The sequence below is a fragment of the Physella acuta genome, unplaced genomic scaffold, assembly GCF_028476545.2.
Source record: "Physella acuta isolate Inbredline_101_S28 unplaced genomic scaffold, ASM2847654v3 ptg000272l, whole genome shotgun sequence".
NCBI lineage: Eukaryota > Metazoa > Mollusca > Gastropoda > Physidae > Physella > Physella acuta.
This window is the reverse complement of record NW_026731791.1, coordinates 628,810-648,349: the sequence shown is the minus strand read 5'-3', so window position 1 is coordinate 648,349 and position 19,540 is coordinate 628,810. Positions and strand designations below refer to the sequence as shown.

Below are 19,540 nucleotides of genomic sequence, written 5' to 3'. Positions count from 1 at the left end.
TGTGGTGTAGTGTAGTGAAGTGTGGTGTGGTGAGGTGCGGTTTAGGGATGTTGGTGTAGTGAGTTGTGGTGTAGTGAGGTGTGGTGTGGTGAGGTTTGGTGTACTGATGTTGGTGTAGTTAGTTGTGGTGTAGTGAGGTGTGGTGTAGTAAGGTGTGGAGTAGTAAAGTGTGGTGTAGTGAGGTAAAGTGAGGTGTGGTGTAGTAAAGTGTGGTGGAGTGAAGTGTGGTGTGGTGTAGTGAGGTGTGGTGTAGTGAAGTTTAGTGTGGTGTAGTGAGGTGTGGTGTTGTGTTGTGAAGTGTGGTGTAGTGAGGTGTGGTTTAGTGAAGTGTGGTGTAGTGAAGTGTGGTGTGGTGTGGTGTAGTGAGGTGTGATGTAGTGAAGTGTGGTGTGGTGTAGTGAGGTGTGGTGTAGTGAGGTGTGGTGTAGTGAGGTGTTGTGTGGTGAGGTAAAGTGAGGTGTGGTGTAGTGAGGTGTGGTGTGGTATAGTGAGGTAAAGTGAGTTGTGGTGTAGTGAAGTGTGGTGTGGTGTAGTGAGGTATGGTGTAGTGAGGTATGGTGTAGTGAGGTAAAGTGAGGTGTGGTGTGGTGAGGTGTGGTGTAGTGATGTTGGTGTAGTGAGTTGTGGTGTAATGAGGTGTGGTGTAGTGAGGTGTGGTGTAGTGAGGTGTGGTGTGGTGTAGTGAGGTGTGGTGTGGTGAGGTGTGGTGTAGTGAGGTGTGGTGTAGTGAGGTAAAGTGAGGTGTGGTGTAGTAAAGTGTGGTGTAGTGAAGTGTGGTGTGGTGTAGTGAGGTGTGGTGTTGTGTTGTGAAGTGTGGTGTAGTGAGGTGTGGTGTAGTGAAGTGTGGTGTAGTGAAGTGTGGTGTGGTGTAATGAGGTGTGGTGTAGTGAAGTGTGGTGTGGTGTAGTGAGGTGTGGTGTAGTGAGGTGTGGTGTAGTGAAGTGTGGTGTGGTGTAGTGAAGTGTGGTGTGGTGTAGTGAGGTGTGGTGTAGTGAGGTGTGGTGTGGTGAGGTAAAGTGAGGTGTGGTGTAGTGAGGTGTGGTGTGGTGTGGTGTAGTGAGGTGTGGTGTAGTGAGGTGTGGTATAGTGAGGTAAAGTGAGGTGTGGTGTAGTGAAGTGTGGTGTGGTGTAGTGAAGTGTGGTGTGTTGTAGTGAGGTGTGGTGTAGTGTAGTGAAGTGTGGTGTGATGTAGTGAGGTGTGGTGTAGTGAGGTAAAGTGAGGTGTGGTGTAGTGTGGTAAAGTGAGGTGTGGTGTAGTGTAGTGAAGTGTGGTGAGGTGTGGTGTTGTGAGGTGTGGTGTAGTGAGGTATGGTGTGGTGTGGTGTAGTGAGGTGTGGTAAAGTGAGGTGTAATGTAGTGAGGTGTGGTGTAGTGAGCTGTTGTGTAGTGAGGTGTGGTTAAGTGAGGTGTGGTTAAGTGAGTTGCGGTGTAGTGAGTTGTGGGGTGGTGAGGTGTGGGTAAGTATGATGGAGAGAAAACAAAACACAGGTAAATAGGTTTTATGTTGGTTGGAAATAGATTTTTAAAAAGCAAGCAATACGCTTTTTTGCATCAGGGTCACAAAATAGACATGTAACCACTAAACTATTTTTGTGAGTTTTAAGCAATTCGCTATTATGATAGTTTGTCCCCTTTCAAGCCTGACGGTCTATCCGGCAAGTGAGGTAGAGTTCACTTTTGAACTCGGCACATGAAGGGATAGTTTGGTGAGCACTATGCCCAACCTCCTTTACTTTCCCTAACGTGCGTTAGGTAACCATCAGAGTTGGGTAAACTAAGGGACGGTCATCTACCTTGAACTTGGATTCGAACACGAGACTTTTGGTTAGCAGTCCAGCTCTCTACCGCTAGACCACTCCGTCCCTCTTTCTTTGCTTTTACTGGAGAATAAATAGCACCTTCAGTAGAAATTTAAAATTCTAAGAGCAAAAAAAAAAAAAATTGTAATCTTAGCTACGGTAGATAACGCGACGGCACGTAAACGACAGCAAAAAATAATTGTGTCACGTGACGATAAATTACAGAGCTCGTGACGTAGACTGTTCTGCCCTCGCTTAAAAATAACTAGGACACTGATCACATAACGAGCTGGTATGGCCTAGCGTTAGAGCGCTAGACTTCTAACTCGTAGTCTTGAGTTCTAATCCGGGTTCAAATCAGTAGAGTACCTAACTCTCTTTATGAAAACTACGGCGGCTGGGCATTGTGCTGACCACATTATCACCTAGTGTGTTGAGGTCATTGAAAATAATTGAACTCTACTTCATCGTCCGTATGTGTCTTGGACTCAAAGACGAAAGATAATTATGAAGAAGACAGTTTGTTGTGGAACTTACTGCATATACATTTTTTTACTTACCGAATTGTCTTTATGAATATTCTTTGTCAAGTCCTCCCCCCCCCCTACCAGGCCGAAGAAAATTATTAACAAATAAATCTTCAAACATATTTCGAAATGTAGAGAACAAAATGTGTGTAATGCAAACAACTTGAAAAACACACTTTCACTTAAAGGCTAAATTTTTGTTCATATATACAAATCAGACCAAGACAAATTTGTTTATCTTGTACCTTATCAAGGCAATCGTTATTTTTTTTATCCAAAGAACATCATTTTTCCTGTCAATATATTATTTTCACTATGAATCGTCAGGGAGGCCGTGGTTGAGTTGTTGAGCTAACAACTGCTCACTTCAAAGTCTTGAGTTCGGATCTCGGGATCGAGTCTGTGTATCATCTTTCTGTCGCATGTGTTTTGTGCACGAACAGAGACACATGATTAAATATCAATAATTAAATTGCATCACAAAGACAATATTGTGGAGTTAAACGTAACGTTTTATTTAAATAGAGTTTAAATACCTAAAAAATAGATAAAACATTTGTTGAAATTGTATGAGGCCTACAAAAATAAATAAAAAATACACAAAATTAATTATTTATTAGCACATTCTTTTTAACGGATAATGCACGCTTTTAAAATTATTTAAACTCTCGGATGATAAGTGAGCCCTTTGGATAAACTTAAACTTTCAACAACTGAATCTGCGGCTTTGCACTGCCTTTTTACAGCCGCTCGCTAGATTAGCTATTGATCAGCACAGTGAATCTGTAAGAGTTAAAATAAACCGGGAGTGATCTCCCCTAAACTTTCTCGAATATTCTTATATAAAGAAAGTATTGTAATCGTGCAAAAAAAAAATCGAGATTTTTACAAATCTCGACGTTTTACACCTCACTGATACGGAAAAACATAATTTTGCAATCTTGTCCGTATGTCTGTGTGTGTGTGTGTGTCCGTGTGTAAACACGATAACTTGAGTACCGTTACAGCTAGGTTGATGAAATTTCATATATAAGTATTATATCAAAATCGTAGATCCGTATCAACTTTTGAGCGATTTCCGACAACCGGAAGTGGTACTTTTTCTACTTTGAATTTTTCAAAAGCCTATAACTTGAGTACTATTTCAGATAGATAAATGAAATTTCACATGTGAGTAAAAGATCTAATTCTCTACCTTCTGTTAAATTTTGAGTAATTTCCGTTGACCGGAAGTAGTAATTTACGCTACTTCCGATTTCTCAAAAAACTAATGTAAATTTTAAAAGTACTAATAATATTGCGCACTATTATGCGCTTTTTTATTTCGCGTTCACTTGGTGTGCAATTAATTTGTCTACGAGATTTTATTCTATTTTTAAAACTTTAAGTATTTAAAATGGATTAAAAATCATGTCTATAGCCCGAGTTCCCATCCCCTGTTATTGTATATAGAAATATTCGAGAAAGTTTAGGGGAGATCACTCCCGGTTTATTTCGGTTTCTTTTTTGCACGATTACAATACTTTCTCTATACTTCGTATACGAGAAAGTAAAAATTAAATACTAATATCGTTAGTGTGTTAGTAAGATACACGATTTTCGTCTTCGTATTGTGAGTTACAAAGTGTGTATGTGTGTGTGTGCGTACATGGAAGCTATAAAGATTTCATTAATTTGTCTCATATAAATATAACTTATTATGTACTTAATTATTACATAACTTATTATAATAAATAATAACCTAACCTAATTCTAAAGAGTTTGAACTTAAAAACGAAGTTTATTAGTAACTTACATGTTAAGACTTAACACAAAACCTTGAAACCAATGATAGACGCCTCTAGAAAATTTTTTTAACAATTTCATTGTTTAATTTTAGGCATACACAAATTTTTTTGCAGAACATTTTCTTAGCGCAAATCAACAACACAAACACAAGGGGGGTAGATGTATGTGATAACGGACTGGAGAAGAGGGGGGGGGGGGCAAAAAATTCTAGGTAGGAATATTGTGGTTCTAAATTTCATTTTTTTTTGTGAACGTCATAAGTGGAAGATCACATAGCTAAGTAAGCAATTCAACGGTATTATGGATGACTTATAGGTAAAGCCGGATATCTTCGTTACACGACTTAAAGGAAAACGATATCTTTATGTAGAAGCATGCGTTACTCAGTCTTATTCCTACGCATCACTTAAGATCTTTATCTAGTGTTTGATTCGATCAAAAAAACAACTCGTAAGCTTAACTGTCACTTAAAGTGAATATTTAAGAAAATGTTCTGTATAAACGGTGTTCTTACAGATTGGTAAAAGGAACCAGCCAATGTCGCGTGACATCAACGAGAAATGTGTAATAGAAAACGTTTTTAAAAATAGAATTATTACACCTTTAGAAATTATTCTTTCTACTAATTTTTTATTTTAGGAATCGGTATTTTTTTTAAATTTGCCAATGCAGAAACATTAAAAACATCGTTATTTTTGGTTGGGGTTATTTTATTGTATACATACATATTAGAAACATTACCATAAACAATTGTGTGCCGCATGTTATACAAACACTACTTGATTTTTATTTCATCAGAGACATTATTTTTTTTATCTGAAGCATTTATTATTTTGATACAACGCTCTTTATAGCGTTAAGTTTTCATTTTGAAATGTATAAGCTTGCTACTCCTTTTTTTTGGTTCTCGCTGATGAATCTTTATTTGTCTTTCTTTAGATCAGGGGTCTCCAAACTTTTAAGCCCGAGGGCCGCATTAACTATCAAATATCAGTACGGGGGCCAGAGTTTCTTCAAGACATCTCTTCGGGGTGGCAGCGCCCTCCCCCCCCCCCCCCCGAAAAACGTGTACCGTCTCCCCCCCCCCCCTTAACGAAATATAATTTATTTGGGAAAATATATACAAATTTGAAGAGTCGACCCCCCCCCGGAGGAAAAAGTCTGAAAGAAACACTGTCGGTGGCCAAAATCACACTCGAGGTCCAAGTTTGCTTTAAAAATGTTTTTCACGTATTTCAATCTTGAAAATATTTGTTCACACAGGTATCTTGTTCCAAAATTTGAAAGGTACTTTGATGCAAAAGTTTTAATATTAGGAAAAATCTTATAAAACTTATAAAATCCCACCGGCCCTTCTTTGAACGTGTCTCTAATGACCTCCAGCTGCAGTTCACCTCTGCAACTGGCCACATTTGCTACAAATGGGTTCTGAAACAGTCTCACTTTTTTCTGCCTTTGAATCCAAGTAAAAAAACCGCTACTGAAACTGCAGCTTGAAGTCTTTGATGATCTCGTATGCAAAATACGGGAACTCAGTGGTTGGTTGAGCCTAAATACCTTGCACTTCTGAGAGTGCAAAAACATGACACGTTTGGATCTGAAAGCCTTTAGAAACTAAATTTCCATATCTTGTAGTTTTAGGTTCAGAAAATGTAAATGACTACTTATGTTTGCAGCAGAGGCCAATTTCTATACCCACTCTTCATCAGACAGTAAGTACATAAGCTTGTGGCTTGCCTTTACTTTCAAGGTAGTCACTTATTTCCTTTCTTAACGTAAATACTCTGCTCAGAAAAATTTCTCGCAAATTAGCCATCTTACTGCTGTGAAATATGGTAAATCTTTCGATTCTGTGTTTCTATCTTTTAACATGTCTTTGAACTATTTATATTCTCTCCGGTAACAGTGTCATACATTCTATGTAGGGAAGCCAGCTCTTGTGTAATGTTTATGTCTTCATCCACACCTCTAATGAACACAAGCAGTTGAGATGTGCAACAGCTGTCCAGCAACTGATCCATTACAATTAAAAAATTGTCAAACTTGCTTGCATTTTCACTATTTGAGTCACGATTTTTTCACCAATGTCTGCAACACGGCGGGCAATGGTATTTGCACCCAAAGCTTCATTTTCAAATTGTTTTGAATTTTCTGGTCATAGTCTCTCAGCCACCTCTAACAAACATTTATTCCGTGGACAAAAAGATCGCCGCGGGCCGGATGAGAGGACCTCGCGGGCCGCATCTGGCCGGCGGGCCGTAGTTTGGAGACCCCTGCTTTAGATTATAGTAACACTTATTTTATTTAGTTACACATTATTAATAACAAAGCTACATTATGTACAGGAGTTACTATTATACAATCAAGTTTTCATAACGATCTTTGCTTTAATAACGTCGCAAAAAAGTATTTTAATTAGTTTTGAAAGTATCCTAATTCTATGCCTATAGTTTCTTTTAATTGGTTTTAATTAGCGTCAGTTAATTAAATTAAATAACCACCATGTAATTGAGTGTTTGATTTGTAAAATATCAAAATTATACACTGTCAACCCAGTAAGCACCAATTAAGAAATGTTAAAAGGGAGTGGCCTACAGAATTTAAACTACATCTTTTGTTGGAATCAAATATTTCATAGTTGTTTATAAGTGGAACTTAATTGATTTTCGTTGTGGGTTTACTTTACATTATCGACTACGAACATTTTAAAATTGGATAATAATACATGAAGTACGACGCGAATTTTCATATAATATTTTGAAACAGAAAAACGTACACTATAATTATTTGACTGTTGTGGGTGAATTACTATATAATTTTGCCAACAATTATTAACAAATTATAAAACACGATTTCTTTTATTTACGTAAACTGCGGCGTTACAATTCTATAAAACTGACTCATGAGTTGTAATAATAAAACGGTGATTGTATTTTATTTTTAACATTTTAAACGTAAACATTTTATAACAAAAAAAAACAAACAAAAAAAAACGTTTTAGAAAGCAGTTTTTGAAATAGCAAAAAAAAAACCAGTAATATTATCATAAATGTGTAGGTCTATTTAGAATTTTTTACTCTAAAAATGTTAAACTTTTAATCCGAAACAAATGGTTTATCCTTGAGTATAGCGTTACATTGTCATGAACTTATCGTTAGAGTATGAATTATACTGCTTGTGTTAGTTAGTAACGTAGCTTAAAATTCTAAATTTAATATCTGCCGAAAACGTAATTTATTAAAATTCAACACAATGAAATGAGATTTTTTAAACAGACAACTATCTTATATTAATAAAATAAATCTGATTTTTTAATTCGTAGAGGAAAAGAAATGTGTTTATTAATTTTGAATATTAGCAATATTAAAATATGATTCATTGCATCAGTTAATAGAAAACCTATAAAATTTAATTTAAGTAGGAATACTCTTTGAATTTACAAGCATTTGAAACAAAAAGATAAAAAGAAAGATCGGTGATATAAAAAAAAAGATGAATGCTCATTTCAACATAACGACAAACTACGGCGATAAAAGCTGGCTTATGAATACAATAGCTCCAGACAAAATATCAAAAGACAAGTTGGTTTCAGACACAGCATTAGCGCTTGTAGAATTCATCATCAATCAATGGTTGAACCTAGTGCTTTGTGTTCTTGGGATCGCAACCAACGTCATTGAATTATACGTGTTCAGTAAGCTCGGGTTTAGAGAAACCGTCAACATCTCCATGACGTTCATTGCATTCTGGGACCTAATCCGTGTCACTTCCGGCGCTGGACACAGACTCTACGGACCCGTGTCGTTGATTTCACCCAGTTTGGGAAAAACATGGCAAACGTTTACTCTACTAAACTTACACTACCTGCACATCATATCCAGTAATGTGTCTTACGTACTGGGCGCCTACGTGGCTGTTGAAAGATGTCTTTGTGTGAGTATCCCATTTAAAGTGAAGAGTATTTTAACTCCTAAACTCACAACAACAGCGTGCGCCATTATATCCGTCGTCGTGTTTAGTACATTCGTGCCCATATTTATGGTGTTCGAGCCCATCTGGATCTTCAACAAACAGAGCAACACTTCCATAATGATGTACCAGTACACCGATTTTTACAAAACATACGGGGTTAGGTACCAAGAAGTAAACCAAGCCTTTGGTGCAGTGTATCCTAGCATCAGTCTAGCCACCATGGTCATCAGTACACTCATCATCTCCTACCATCTACGGAAGGCTCTCAAATCCCGACAAGTCCTGACTCACGCTGATGAGAAAAGGGTTAAACAACAAACGATGAGCATGAAAGAGAAACAGGTTGTGAAGATGTTATTGGTGATCATCAACATCTACATCGTCAATCTACTGCCTCGGGTTGTGGGATATCTGGCCATGTTATTCGAACCAGAGTTCTACACGCTCAGATTCTACAACAACTTGTTCTGGGTCATCATGTACACAGTTTTCGCCCTTGATTTTTTAAATTCATCCGCACACCTCTTTGTGTTTTATTTTATGAGCTCAAAGTTTAGAGAAACGTTTGAGGGTATTCTTAGAGGAAACAAACCTCCCCTTAAATAGTTAATTTTTTATTTGTTATTGTCAATACGACACATGTTTTAATTCCTGTGGAAACAGCATTTTCCTTACTGTTATGTAACTATGATTTCTTTTCATATATTATTCAAACAAATCCTAACATTCTTTATACGCTTACGTTTATTTTTATATAGACCAACTAGCGCCACTTAAAGATACTAAACTTCTTGTCGCCTATGACGAGTTTTCAGCAAATTTTTTTTTACTGCACTTGGTCGTTGGTTCATCTATCTTTACGTTCCTTGCGGAAGATAATGATGGACATTGTCAAAGCTTTATACTCTCACCGTCTTCTGAGACTCTGTTTAGCTGTTTCCCAATTAATTTTTACGCTTTCAGCCTCCTCTAGCCTCCCCTAACACGCCGCATTGCCATGTCTTCTAAGGTTAACCCCTTATGTCGTTTGCCACCCAAATCCTCTCTGGCTCTGATGACAGTATTGTTGTATTTATTTACCGCTCTTGTACAAAAATAATACCGATAGCAAAAATTGTATAGAAAAAACATCATAATTTTAACACCCCAAATCGGATAAAACTAACTTTCTTTTGTGTAGTAAACTATATTCAGGCATGTTGTTTTACGACTTAAAAGCCTAAAGAATCGTAAAAAATAAAAAAAATAAAATTTAAGGTATTATACTCTTTGTACTTTCTTTATAGAAACCAAAAAAAAAAAAGGTAGGAATTTATTTAAATTTTGTGGTAGAATAGGACTAAAATATACATAATATTAGAACGTCAATATCGAACAAGACACAACCCAGTAAAAAGTCTGCATATTTACATCGAGTAAAGCAAACTGTGACAAAGCAGTTGAGGAAAATGTTCAACACGTATATCTAAGTCAGAAAATATAAAGTCACGTTAACTAGCTGATCGAGAAATAAATGGACATTAACCCAGCTGCTAAATTCTTCTTTTACTTTAAAATACAGTAAACTTTATTTTAGTGACTAATTTTAAATTTAATTATTTGAAAAATTAGACATTCTTGCATTGTCATCAAAGACATGTGTATCTGCAAACTGTTGAAGAAATTGTTGCAATAAAAGTGGATCAAAACTGCGTAACAAGAATCACCACAAAAGTAAACAAAAAACAGACCATATAAAACATAATATTTTAAAAGCTTTTAAATAAAGCATGTTTTTATTATCCGTAGGGTAGTTGGAAAATAAACCAATTGTTGGTTGGGTTACTCTCCATGATCGCCGCCTTGTTTTCTTGGCACGTCTGAGGTTTCCGTGATGCTGTGAGGTTCCAGTGACCGTCCAGGAGAGCTCAATTGTCTTTGGTTGTAGAGGGTGATCGCTAAAGCAAGAATCCCTTGTAGTCCGTTCAACGCAGCGGCAACAAACCTGCAAAGTAGGCAAACAAAGGGTGAATATGTGGTTTTTTTCAATTTATACATTCATTTGTCTACGTTGTTTTTGACGTGTGTTTATCAATTAGATGTCGTAGAGACATACTTGAAAACTCCTTTACATATTTGATTATGATATCTAGAAATATACGATGGTATTTATTTTAGAAATAAAAAGCAATTATATGATTAACGTTGGAATTGTAAAAAAATACATCAATACCGCTATTCCTATTCCATACCGTATAATAAGTATATAAGTTAAGATCCCTTTCAAACCTGGCGGTTTACGGGGCAAGTGAAATAGATTAATATTGTTTCTGTGACCTCGGCATATGAAGGGATAGTGTGGTCAGTACTAAGCCCAGCCACCTTTATTTACCCTAACGTGAGTTAGGTACACATCAGAGCTGGGTGGACTCAGGGACGGTCTATTAACTTGTACCAGGATTCGAAACTTACGGGTTAGCATTCCAGCTCTCTACCGCTAGGCCACTCCGTCCCTTATACCGCATTATAAAGGAATAACAATTGTATTTCTCCACTATTTAAAGAATAATGCGCGTGAGTATTGAATGCCAGTAAGACAACGTTTTGTAAGAAAATGTCTATTTAAATTGAGAACCTCAGTGAATCAACGTCCAATTTCTCCGCCATAAAACTGAGAACCCAGAAAGCCGATGACGTTAGAGAGACGACAAATGCGATGTGAAGGTGTCTTTTGTTTTCTTTCATGTAAGTCTCTGTGAGTTGGTTGGTGCGTGGGCCCCGGTGCTTGTAGCAGATCGTTCCAAAGATGATGATGTTGATGACAGCAGCGCAGACGTGTGGTCCAGCAATGGAAATAGCTATATAAAAATGTTTAAATGTTACCATACAAGTAATGCGATGCATTTCTATATGAACAAATGTAACAATTACGTGTCATCAATCTGTTTCTCATTACAGAGCATTCAGTTATTTTATTGACTCTACTCCGGATTTCATATCCAGAAAATGGTTTAACAAACTCATGGGGTACTGAATATTATTTACCAAACAACTAATATTGTAATGGTAACTTATACAGTCGAATTCTAACTCATCTGTTTTGTTAAGTATTATTTCGAAAAAAAAATTCTTTAATTCAAAATTTAAAGATGATCAACCATGTTTTATTTTTTGTAGCTTAATACGAACTATATATTATCCTTGCATAAACCGTATTTTAAAAATGGACAAACGACAGTACTGTAAAGTCATCAGTCAATTTTGTATACTTTAATTCAAACTGTATACTATAACCGTTGTTCTTAACCTTTTTGGGGGTATCTAACCCCAACCAGTTTCTTATACCCATTTATCGAACCTTCCTAATTGTTTTATCGTCCGTACTGACAAAATGAAATCGTGAATCAGGTATGCCTTGACCTCGCCGAACCCCTGAGACTGACGCACCGAACCCCTGGGGTTCGATCGAACCCAGATTGGAAACCACTTCTACAACATCAGATATAAGTATGAATAGAAACTGCAACAGTACATACACATACCGTTTATCAATGACGCCTGAAGAAAACAATTCCCTACTCCAAATCCAATACTTTTCCCTTGTGTATAAAAATACGATGACAATACAGTTACAGACACCGCCAATATAGGAAGAGTCAGTGACGCCAAAACAATCTTTAACCTCAGGCGTCCTTTATCTTGTGACTCGTCGTAAGTTGTGGTGATGCGTCTCACGACGTGAAGTAGATGACTGCAGCAGATGGAGCTCCATGTTGACATCCACAGCCAGAGAAATGTCGTTGAGACTTCTACAGCAACACAAGCTGATCTTTGAGAAGACCTTCAAAAAGTATCAGCCATTATTGTGTTTCATGTATGAATAGTTTGTTAGTTCTTTAATATCAGAACAAGGACTGTGTGGATTAGTGGTAGAGCGCTACTGTTAAAACGAAAGTTTCGAGCTCGAATCTTGGTTCAAGTCAGTTGAACCCAGCTATGATGGGCACCTAACTAACTCACGTTAGGGAAACAAAGTCATAGTGTTGGCCACATTACACCAGGCTTTGTCGATGTAATTGAAGCTGATGAACTCTACTTAGTATGTGTCTTGTGCACAAAAGACAAAAGATGAGGATGAATATCAAATCAAATTTCGAAAAAAAAAAATATAGAAATAAAAAAGACCATCAAAAAGTGGAATAAACAATACTTACACGTGCGAGCTTGCTAGAAAAGATGCTTGAGCCAAACAAAGAGAAGTACACACAAACATGACGTTCATCCCTGCTGTGTTCCTGTACAAGGACCTCTGTACATAGGCTACGAGAGTCAGCAATAGACACACCATGGAAGTTAAAATCGTGGCTGTCTTAAAGCCATACGCTATTCCATCCACCATATGTCCCCTGCTGGGCACGGCATCTTCGTACCTTTTCATTTCTGCCAGTTTCAAGTCCAGTAATGAAATGCAAACCTTCAGCACACCATGTTCATCAATCTCCAACATGTTCAGTTCAAAGCTCTTTGTGAAGATCAACTTTGTGATATGCAGATCAAGCGTTACGCTTATACTCGGAGGTATGTCGGTGTCAATTACATTTAATGTGTAGCTAGACTGGTCAAAACTAACAAAACTGCACATTAAAATATGGCTTAGGCTTATTTTAGGTGTATTAACATAAAAGCCTACATGTTTGGAAGCTGACCGTTTTGTTCCAACTTCTTCATGACAACTCACATTAACACCGAAATCGTTGACTAAATCATTAACACGCGAACATGTCATCTTCATACCGGTCAAGTTAAATCCACTCAACCTAATTTCCCACAAACGTCCTGACTTAGCCTGTTCCGATATAGCCAAAACTTGTTGTAAAAGTTCACTTTCGAATGCATCTCTTGGTATATTTTGCATAGCATGTATGCTACAGTCAGCCCAGTACATAAGAGGTGATTTAAATCTGATCATGTCTGTTCGACTAGTCGGGGGTGAAATAAGTACGCCCGTTCTTGCTTCATAGTTCTGGCTAACACTTCTCAAAACGGTTTCCAACTGAAAATTAAAACAAAAGTGTTAAATTTATTGAATCACAACACATTTGTTATTTGTTTAAATGTACGCAAAAAAAGTTAAGAAATCTCCTTAGACCTAGCAATCTATTGTGCAGATGAAGTAGTTCATGTTTCTTGACTTCGGCATATAAAGGAATGTATGGTCATCACTTTGCCCAGCCACCTTTACATTCCCTAACTTAAGTTAGGAACCCTTCAGAGCTGGGTGGACTCAAAAATTGTATATTTAATTGAACCCGGCTTCGAACTCCAGACATTCGGATTAACATTTAAGCACTCAATCGCTAAGATCAGGCCGTACAATGTACGCAAAACTCAAGTTCATATTTCAGAAAAATAAAAGTTAAAAACAAAGTTATAACGAAAATGTTGCTATTGACATGGATACCTTCCAACCGTTTTGGTTAGGCCGTTTTACAAGTAAGCAGTCTAAATTCCTGAACTGCATGAGAATTTAGCAACTGAAGCAGAGTTCACCTGTGTCTCTTAGACCGGTGTAGGAAGGCTCTGCTCGGTCTCCTTTACTTACCCTAAGGTGCGTCAAATGTAAATCGTGGGTGACTAGATTAAGAGGCGTATAACAAACAAGAAGTTTTGGATCATTAGTCGTGCATTCAAACGCCCATTATCTCCGTCTCATCGTTCCAGGTCCGATTCATAAATTTTAAAACACCACTTTTAATTCAAAACCACGGTTGGTAAGAAAATACCATTTGAAATTGAGAAATGTCAAGGCGAATTACCAAATTTCTCATAATGTCTAGCCTTGAAAAGGCCCTTATCAGTGGCTTGTTTATAATTTTTTCGACGTTCACTTTTTATTGACGTTTGAGAAAATAACACATAACCCTAAGCCTTACTCTGATTCTAAACTTAACCCTAACCACACCAACCACAACCAAAAACAAAAACACAAAAGTAACGCAAACACAAACGCAAACAAGCGCAAACTCAAACGCAAACGTAAACGCAAACACAAACACAAAAGTAAACACAAACACAAACGTAAACGTAAACACAAACGCAAACACAAGCATGAAGGCAAGCAATAACGCAAATGGAAAAAATAAACGTAAACGTAGAGGACATTGAGGAAGTGCTTCTCAACTGTTATTGATAAAAAAATAATTAGTAAACAGTGCATTTAGAGCAGGGGTTCCCAACCCTGTGCCCGCGGGCACCATGGCGCCCGCTGAACGATTCGTATGTGCCCGCCTCTTATTATTCGACAGAGACAGAATTTTTTTTATAAACATTATTTTAAAATATGATTTATTTTTATTCATTTGTTACAGTTTTATTTTTTTTGACTGCCTAGGTTTATTAAATATGTTCGATACTTGTCCCAACTTGTCTAGCGGCAAGCCAGACTGCACTATTTACGTTTTGTAAACACATTTCTCTGTGTGTATGCAATTTGAAAAAAATGCCAAATAATTTTATTATTTTGAAACAGTTTTGTTTATTATTTATTAATACATTATGACTATAATATAATAAGAAAATAAATTATGGGAAAATGTTAAATGACAAGTTAAGGAAGGAGTTTGTCGATTTAAAATAGGTGGTGCCCGCCACCCTACCGACATTTTAGAATGTGCTCTCGAGTAGAAAAAGGTTGGGAACCCCTGATTTAGAGTATAAAATACAAAAAGGTAGCATTTAAAATACCTGTGTTTTACCTACCACATTGCATTTTGTAAGGCCAAGCTAATAAGACAATTGTTTTTTTGTTTTTTTCAAACATCATAATAAACAAAATAAATTGTATTTTTCTTTTTTTTAAGGGAAGTAATTGATACAAAGGGACGTAGTTTGTATACTTTATGCAAATGAAATTAAAATGTTTGTGAATAGGAAAAGATTAATTTTATTTATTTTTTGCACACTACTTCAATTAAAATGATAAGTTGTAAACGAAAAACAAATTGATTAAAAATTATTACAATTTATTTTCTAAATAATCAATTAACATTTTAGTACAAAAATTAACACTTTAAAAAATTACAAACTGACGATCAAGTCGACAATACACAATATGTTTGTTTTCCACAAACATTATAAATACAGAAAAACTAAGTCAATTTGAGCCAAAATATTATATATATATATATATATATATATATATATATATATATATATATATATAGACATAATTTCAAACATATGTTTGAGCATATGTGTGTAGATGCTGTTTTTTAAAATATCCAAGCAAAACTTATCTAAATCACCTTTTCCTTGAAGACGCTTAACAGCACCGGTGGTGAAAGGCGGGTTAGTTCACCACCGCCGTCCCCACCCCCCTGCAATACAAGCCAGAACTTGAGGTTGTACACTAGACCACCGATGTACGGGATGGCTGAGCTACAGCTCCTGTTGGTGACCAGTTTACCTGGGCTACACATCAAGGGCAGGCACTCAGACTGGGGAAGAAAACGGGAAACGTATGTAAAAGTAGATTTACCTTTGACTGTAAGTTCTAACATTTTTAACCATCATGTGTCTGTGTATCAGTTTGCCCCAGCATTATAATAATAGCGAAAGGTTTATTTGGTGTTATATTCAGGTCTCAGATATTTATCATCATCTTTTCCCGCTCGTGCCCAAGACACATTAAGTTGATGTAGAGCTGATCTGGTTCATAGACTATGCCCAGCCGCCTTTATTTACCTTAACGTGAAAGATACTCATCAGAACTGGGTGGACTCAGGGACATTCTACTGACTTGAACCGTTATTTGAACTAGAGAAATTCGTGTTGGCAGTCTTGGTATCAATAATAATTATGCTCATTTTTTGGCATGTTAACACTATTGTTAAATCATATTGTAAGTATATATTTACTTATATGTATTTCCATACAATATTTTTAAACTACCAGTTGTTTTTTTTTAAATATAGTACATTGAAACACAAATAGATATTGTAATAAATATTGAATCCCAAAATGAGCAATCATTAAAGAGCTGTAAATCTAGCTCGTAATTAAATTCTTATAATTAACCCCTTCCTTAATTTGTATACGTTTTCGTAAACTCACAGAGGGAGATAACCACTGGTGACTCGTGCAGTTTGTCTGGGGATCGCTTTCTTCCCTTTCAAAGCTCGGTGGAACAGAGCGAATGATGAGAGGCATTGTAGTCCTAAATGTAGGTCCCAAATTAAGTCTTTCTATACAAACATTTCCAGTATCTAAAGACTGTATGGAGTAAATGTACAAATACAAACATTGTAATATAATTATAAATTGATTCCCTTGAACTAGACTGTTACAAATCCATTCTTCCTTTTTTTAAAGATTAAAACATCATTGTTTTTGTAATCCAACAAGGCATTACAGCAAACAATTTTATGGTCAAATCAATAACCAGTATTACTCAAAGATTAAATGACACCAAGTGCTTAATATAGAAATGTAAATCTCGACGTTTTACACCTCCCTGAGTCGGAAAAACATAGTTTTGCAATCTTGTCCGTATGTCTGTGTGTGTGTATGTGTGTAAACACGATAACTTAAGTACCGTTACAGCTAGGTTGATGAAATTTCACATATAAGTATTTTATCAAAATCGTAGAGCAGTATCAACTTTTGAGCGATTGAACTTTTTCTACTTTCAATTTTTCAAAAGCCTATAACATAACTACTATTTCAGATAGATAAATGAAATTTCACATGTAAGTAGCACATCTAATTCTCTTCATTTTGTCAAATTTTGTTAAATTTTCGATGACCGGAAGTATTAATTTCCGATTTCTCAAAAAAAAAAAAAACGCATGAGAATTTATAAAGTACTAATAATATCCCGCACTATTATGCACATTTTTATTGTGTGCAATTCTTTTTTCTACGATATTTTATTCTATTTTAAAAAGTTTACTTAAAATGGATTAAAAATCATGTCTATATCCCGAGTTGCCATCCCCTGGAAAGAAAGAGAGAGAGAGAGAGAGAGAGAGAGAGAGAGAGAGAGAGAGAGAGAGAGAGAGAGAGACTGATAAAATTACATCTAAATAGCTTGACTTGTGATACTTACTTTATAACAAGTAGCACAGAAGATGTTCTTGTAATAAACACCCGGAAAAACTGTGAAGATGCGATAGATAGGCTTGTCCAACTCACGACAAGCCCTCGCTATGTCCTCGTTAGTTCTTGTTGCATCGCATTGGTCGATAACACTACAGACAAATGATTTCTATAATGTTTATGATAGTTTAAAAACTGACTAGCATCTATCTATATATATAATTCTCTTCTTGGAGACGATAGAAAACACCAAGCTGTAAGCGCGCTCCCTACCACCCCCACCCCTACATGGTCTGGTGAGCTGTGGTTCACGCTAAACGTTAACAATCGTAGAGCCGAGTTTAGTGACGGCTATTAGGGGCAGATAATTTAGTTTGAAACTATTTTAAACTTAGGGGAGGTAACTAAGAGGAGTTTACTTTCACAGGGGGTGGGGGGTAGGGGTGGGGATAGGAGGGGGGTTAACGAGCTACTGATAGTGTTTTAAAGCAATCATTTTCAGTGGCAGCGTTGGTACTGTCGAATTCACAAATTATGAATTACTGAAAAGTAGAAAATAAAACAACTAAATAGCGGAGTATTATACGCCGCGGGTCGGCTCGTATGTTTATAATTCTCTTCATGGAGGGACCATGCGGGGCACCACGTGTGCTCGCTCACCAGCCATGCTCAACAAGCCATATCGCTACCACCCCCACCCCACCAGTCTGGTGAGCTGTGTACCGGGTCCAATTAGTGACGGCTATTAGGGGCAGATAATTTAGTTTTTAAACGATTTGAAACTAGTCGGAGGTAATAGCACTTTCCGCTTAATCTTTTCATTGCCGTCTATAAACTGTCGTCATAGACGACTGCTTTCACTTGGCGGAGTAGGGGAGGGGAGGAGTGGAGAGTGGAAAGTGAGGGTGAGGGTCCTTCACTAGCTACTGATAGTGTTTTAAAGCAAAATATTTTCGAATTCACAAATTATGAATTACTGAGAAATAGAAAATAAAACAACCAAATAGCGGCATTTTCTCAAAACCAGTCTTAGCCAATATTGCATTCGCTAGCAGTGATAACAAATAGGAATAGTAGATCAAAATCTGTGTTACTTTCAGACTTTTTTTCTCCGGGAAGGGGAGGGAGTACTTGAAAATTTGGGAGGGTGGACTAAATAATTTCTAAATATTCCGGGGTGGGTGTATAAATTATACTGCGTTAAAATGGGGGGGGGGGGGGGTGGACGGTGTGCATCGGAAGGGGGAGTGGGGCACTGCATGAAAAAAAAGCAGCCTGATCGAAAAAAATGTCTCTAGGACATCAGCAGTGCTGGACTGTGAAGTCAGGACACCTGGAAAAATCGTGTTTGACTTCAAGGGAAAAAAAATCCCGGTTGCCTCGCAGTAATGGACCTAGTTTGGTTCCTAAATGTGTTATTTTTTAAACCTTCAGCAAGGGGTCGGCGTGGTCAAGTCGGTAAAGCTCATGGCTGCTAAACCGAAAAGTCTCGGAGTTCGAACCCTCGGGCAGATGAGGCTCGTTAGCTGGGGACAGCCACTCTTCTAGGAGAGACAACTACAAAATCAAACAACTGCTGCTTTGTTCTTGGTTGGACAAAGGCTATGGCAGCAAATCCAAAAAGAAAAGCAGGCTGAAATCGGAGTCAATGGCTTCAATGGCGCATAACCAGTTGACACGTATCCTTAATTGTTTTGGATCCCTTCCAACACTAAAATTAAGAAGGAAGAAGAAGAAGAAACCTTCAGCTTTTTCGTTTAGTCACCAGTGCAGAGGCGTAGCGACACTTCCCGGCACCCCGGGACAAACGTTCGATTTGCACCCCCTCAAAATTTAACTTTTTTTCCAACCCATTTTGGCGCCCCTTAAGGTCGGCGCCCGGGGACATATGCCCCCCCCCCCCGCCCCCCTCTGCACCAGTGTATATTGCTATTTTATTTTGTGATCCGTGACTTTGTTAGCATCGGTCCTCAAAATTTAATGCACAATGAAAAGTCCGTATGGTTGGCGTTTTTTTTTTTACTTTTTTCCTGGACCGTTTAGACACAGTCAATCCACCCATGACAATAGCGTTTTCTTTTTATAATTTGCTTATTCCTATTTATTTAACGATCGCAAAATCTAGATCTATAAAAGTAAAAAAAAAAGTTCAAAGTTCACAATACACGTCCACTTGCCTGATGGAAGCGTCGCACTGAATGCCTCTAGTGAACCCAAACACGGTATGTGTGACGTTGTACAGTCTGAGCGCCTTTCTCAGCAACATGTCCGGGTCTGTTTCATTGTACACCTCCATCATAGTGGTACAGTTTATTGTAAGCGGTATCTCTTTCACCTGAAATTGAATATTAATACTGCTATGTTATGTGGACGACACCA

The 19,540-nt window shown here is 37.2% G+C and overlaps 1 protein-coding gene across 1 annotated transcript; it reads left to right on the top strand.

Annotated features, from left to right (window-relative positions):
• The first annotated feature begins 7,606 nt into the window (after window positions 1-7,606).
• Window positions 7,607-8,692, top strand: LOC131939274 (uncharacterized). Its single transcript, XM_059297477.1, has one exon. It carries the CDS (start codon window positions 7,607-7,609, stop codon window positions 8,690-8,692), a length of 1,086 nt encoding a protein of 361 aa, XP_059153460.1.
• Window positions 8,693-19,540: the final 10,848 nt, after the last annotated feature.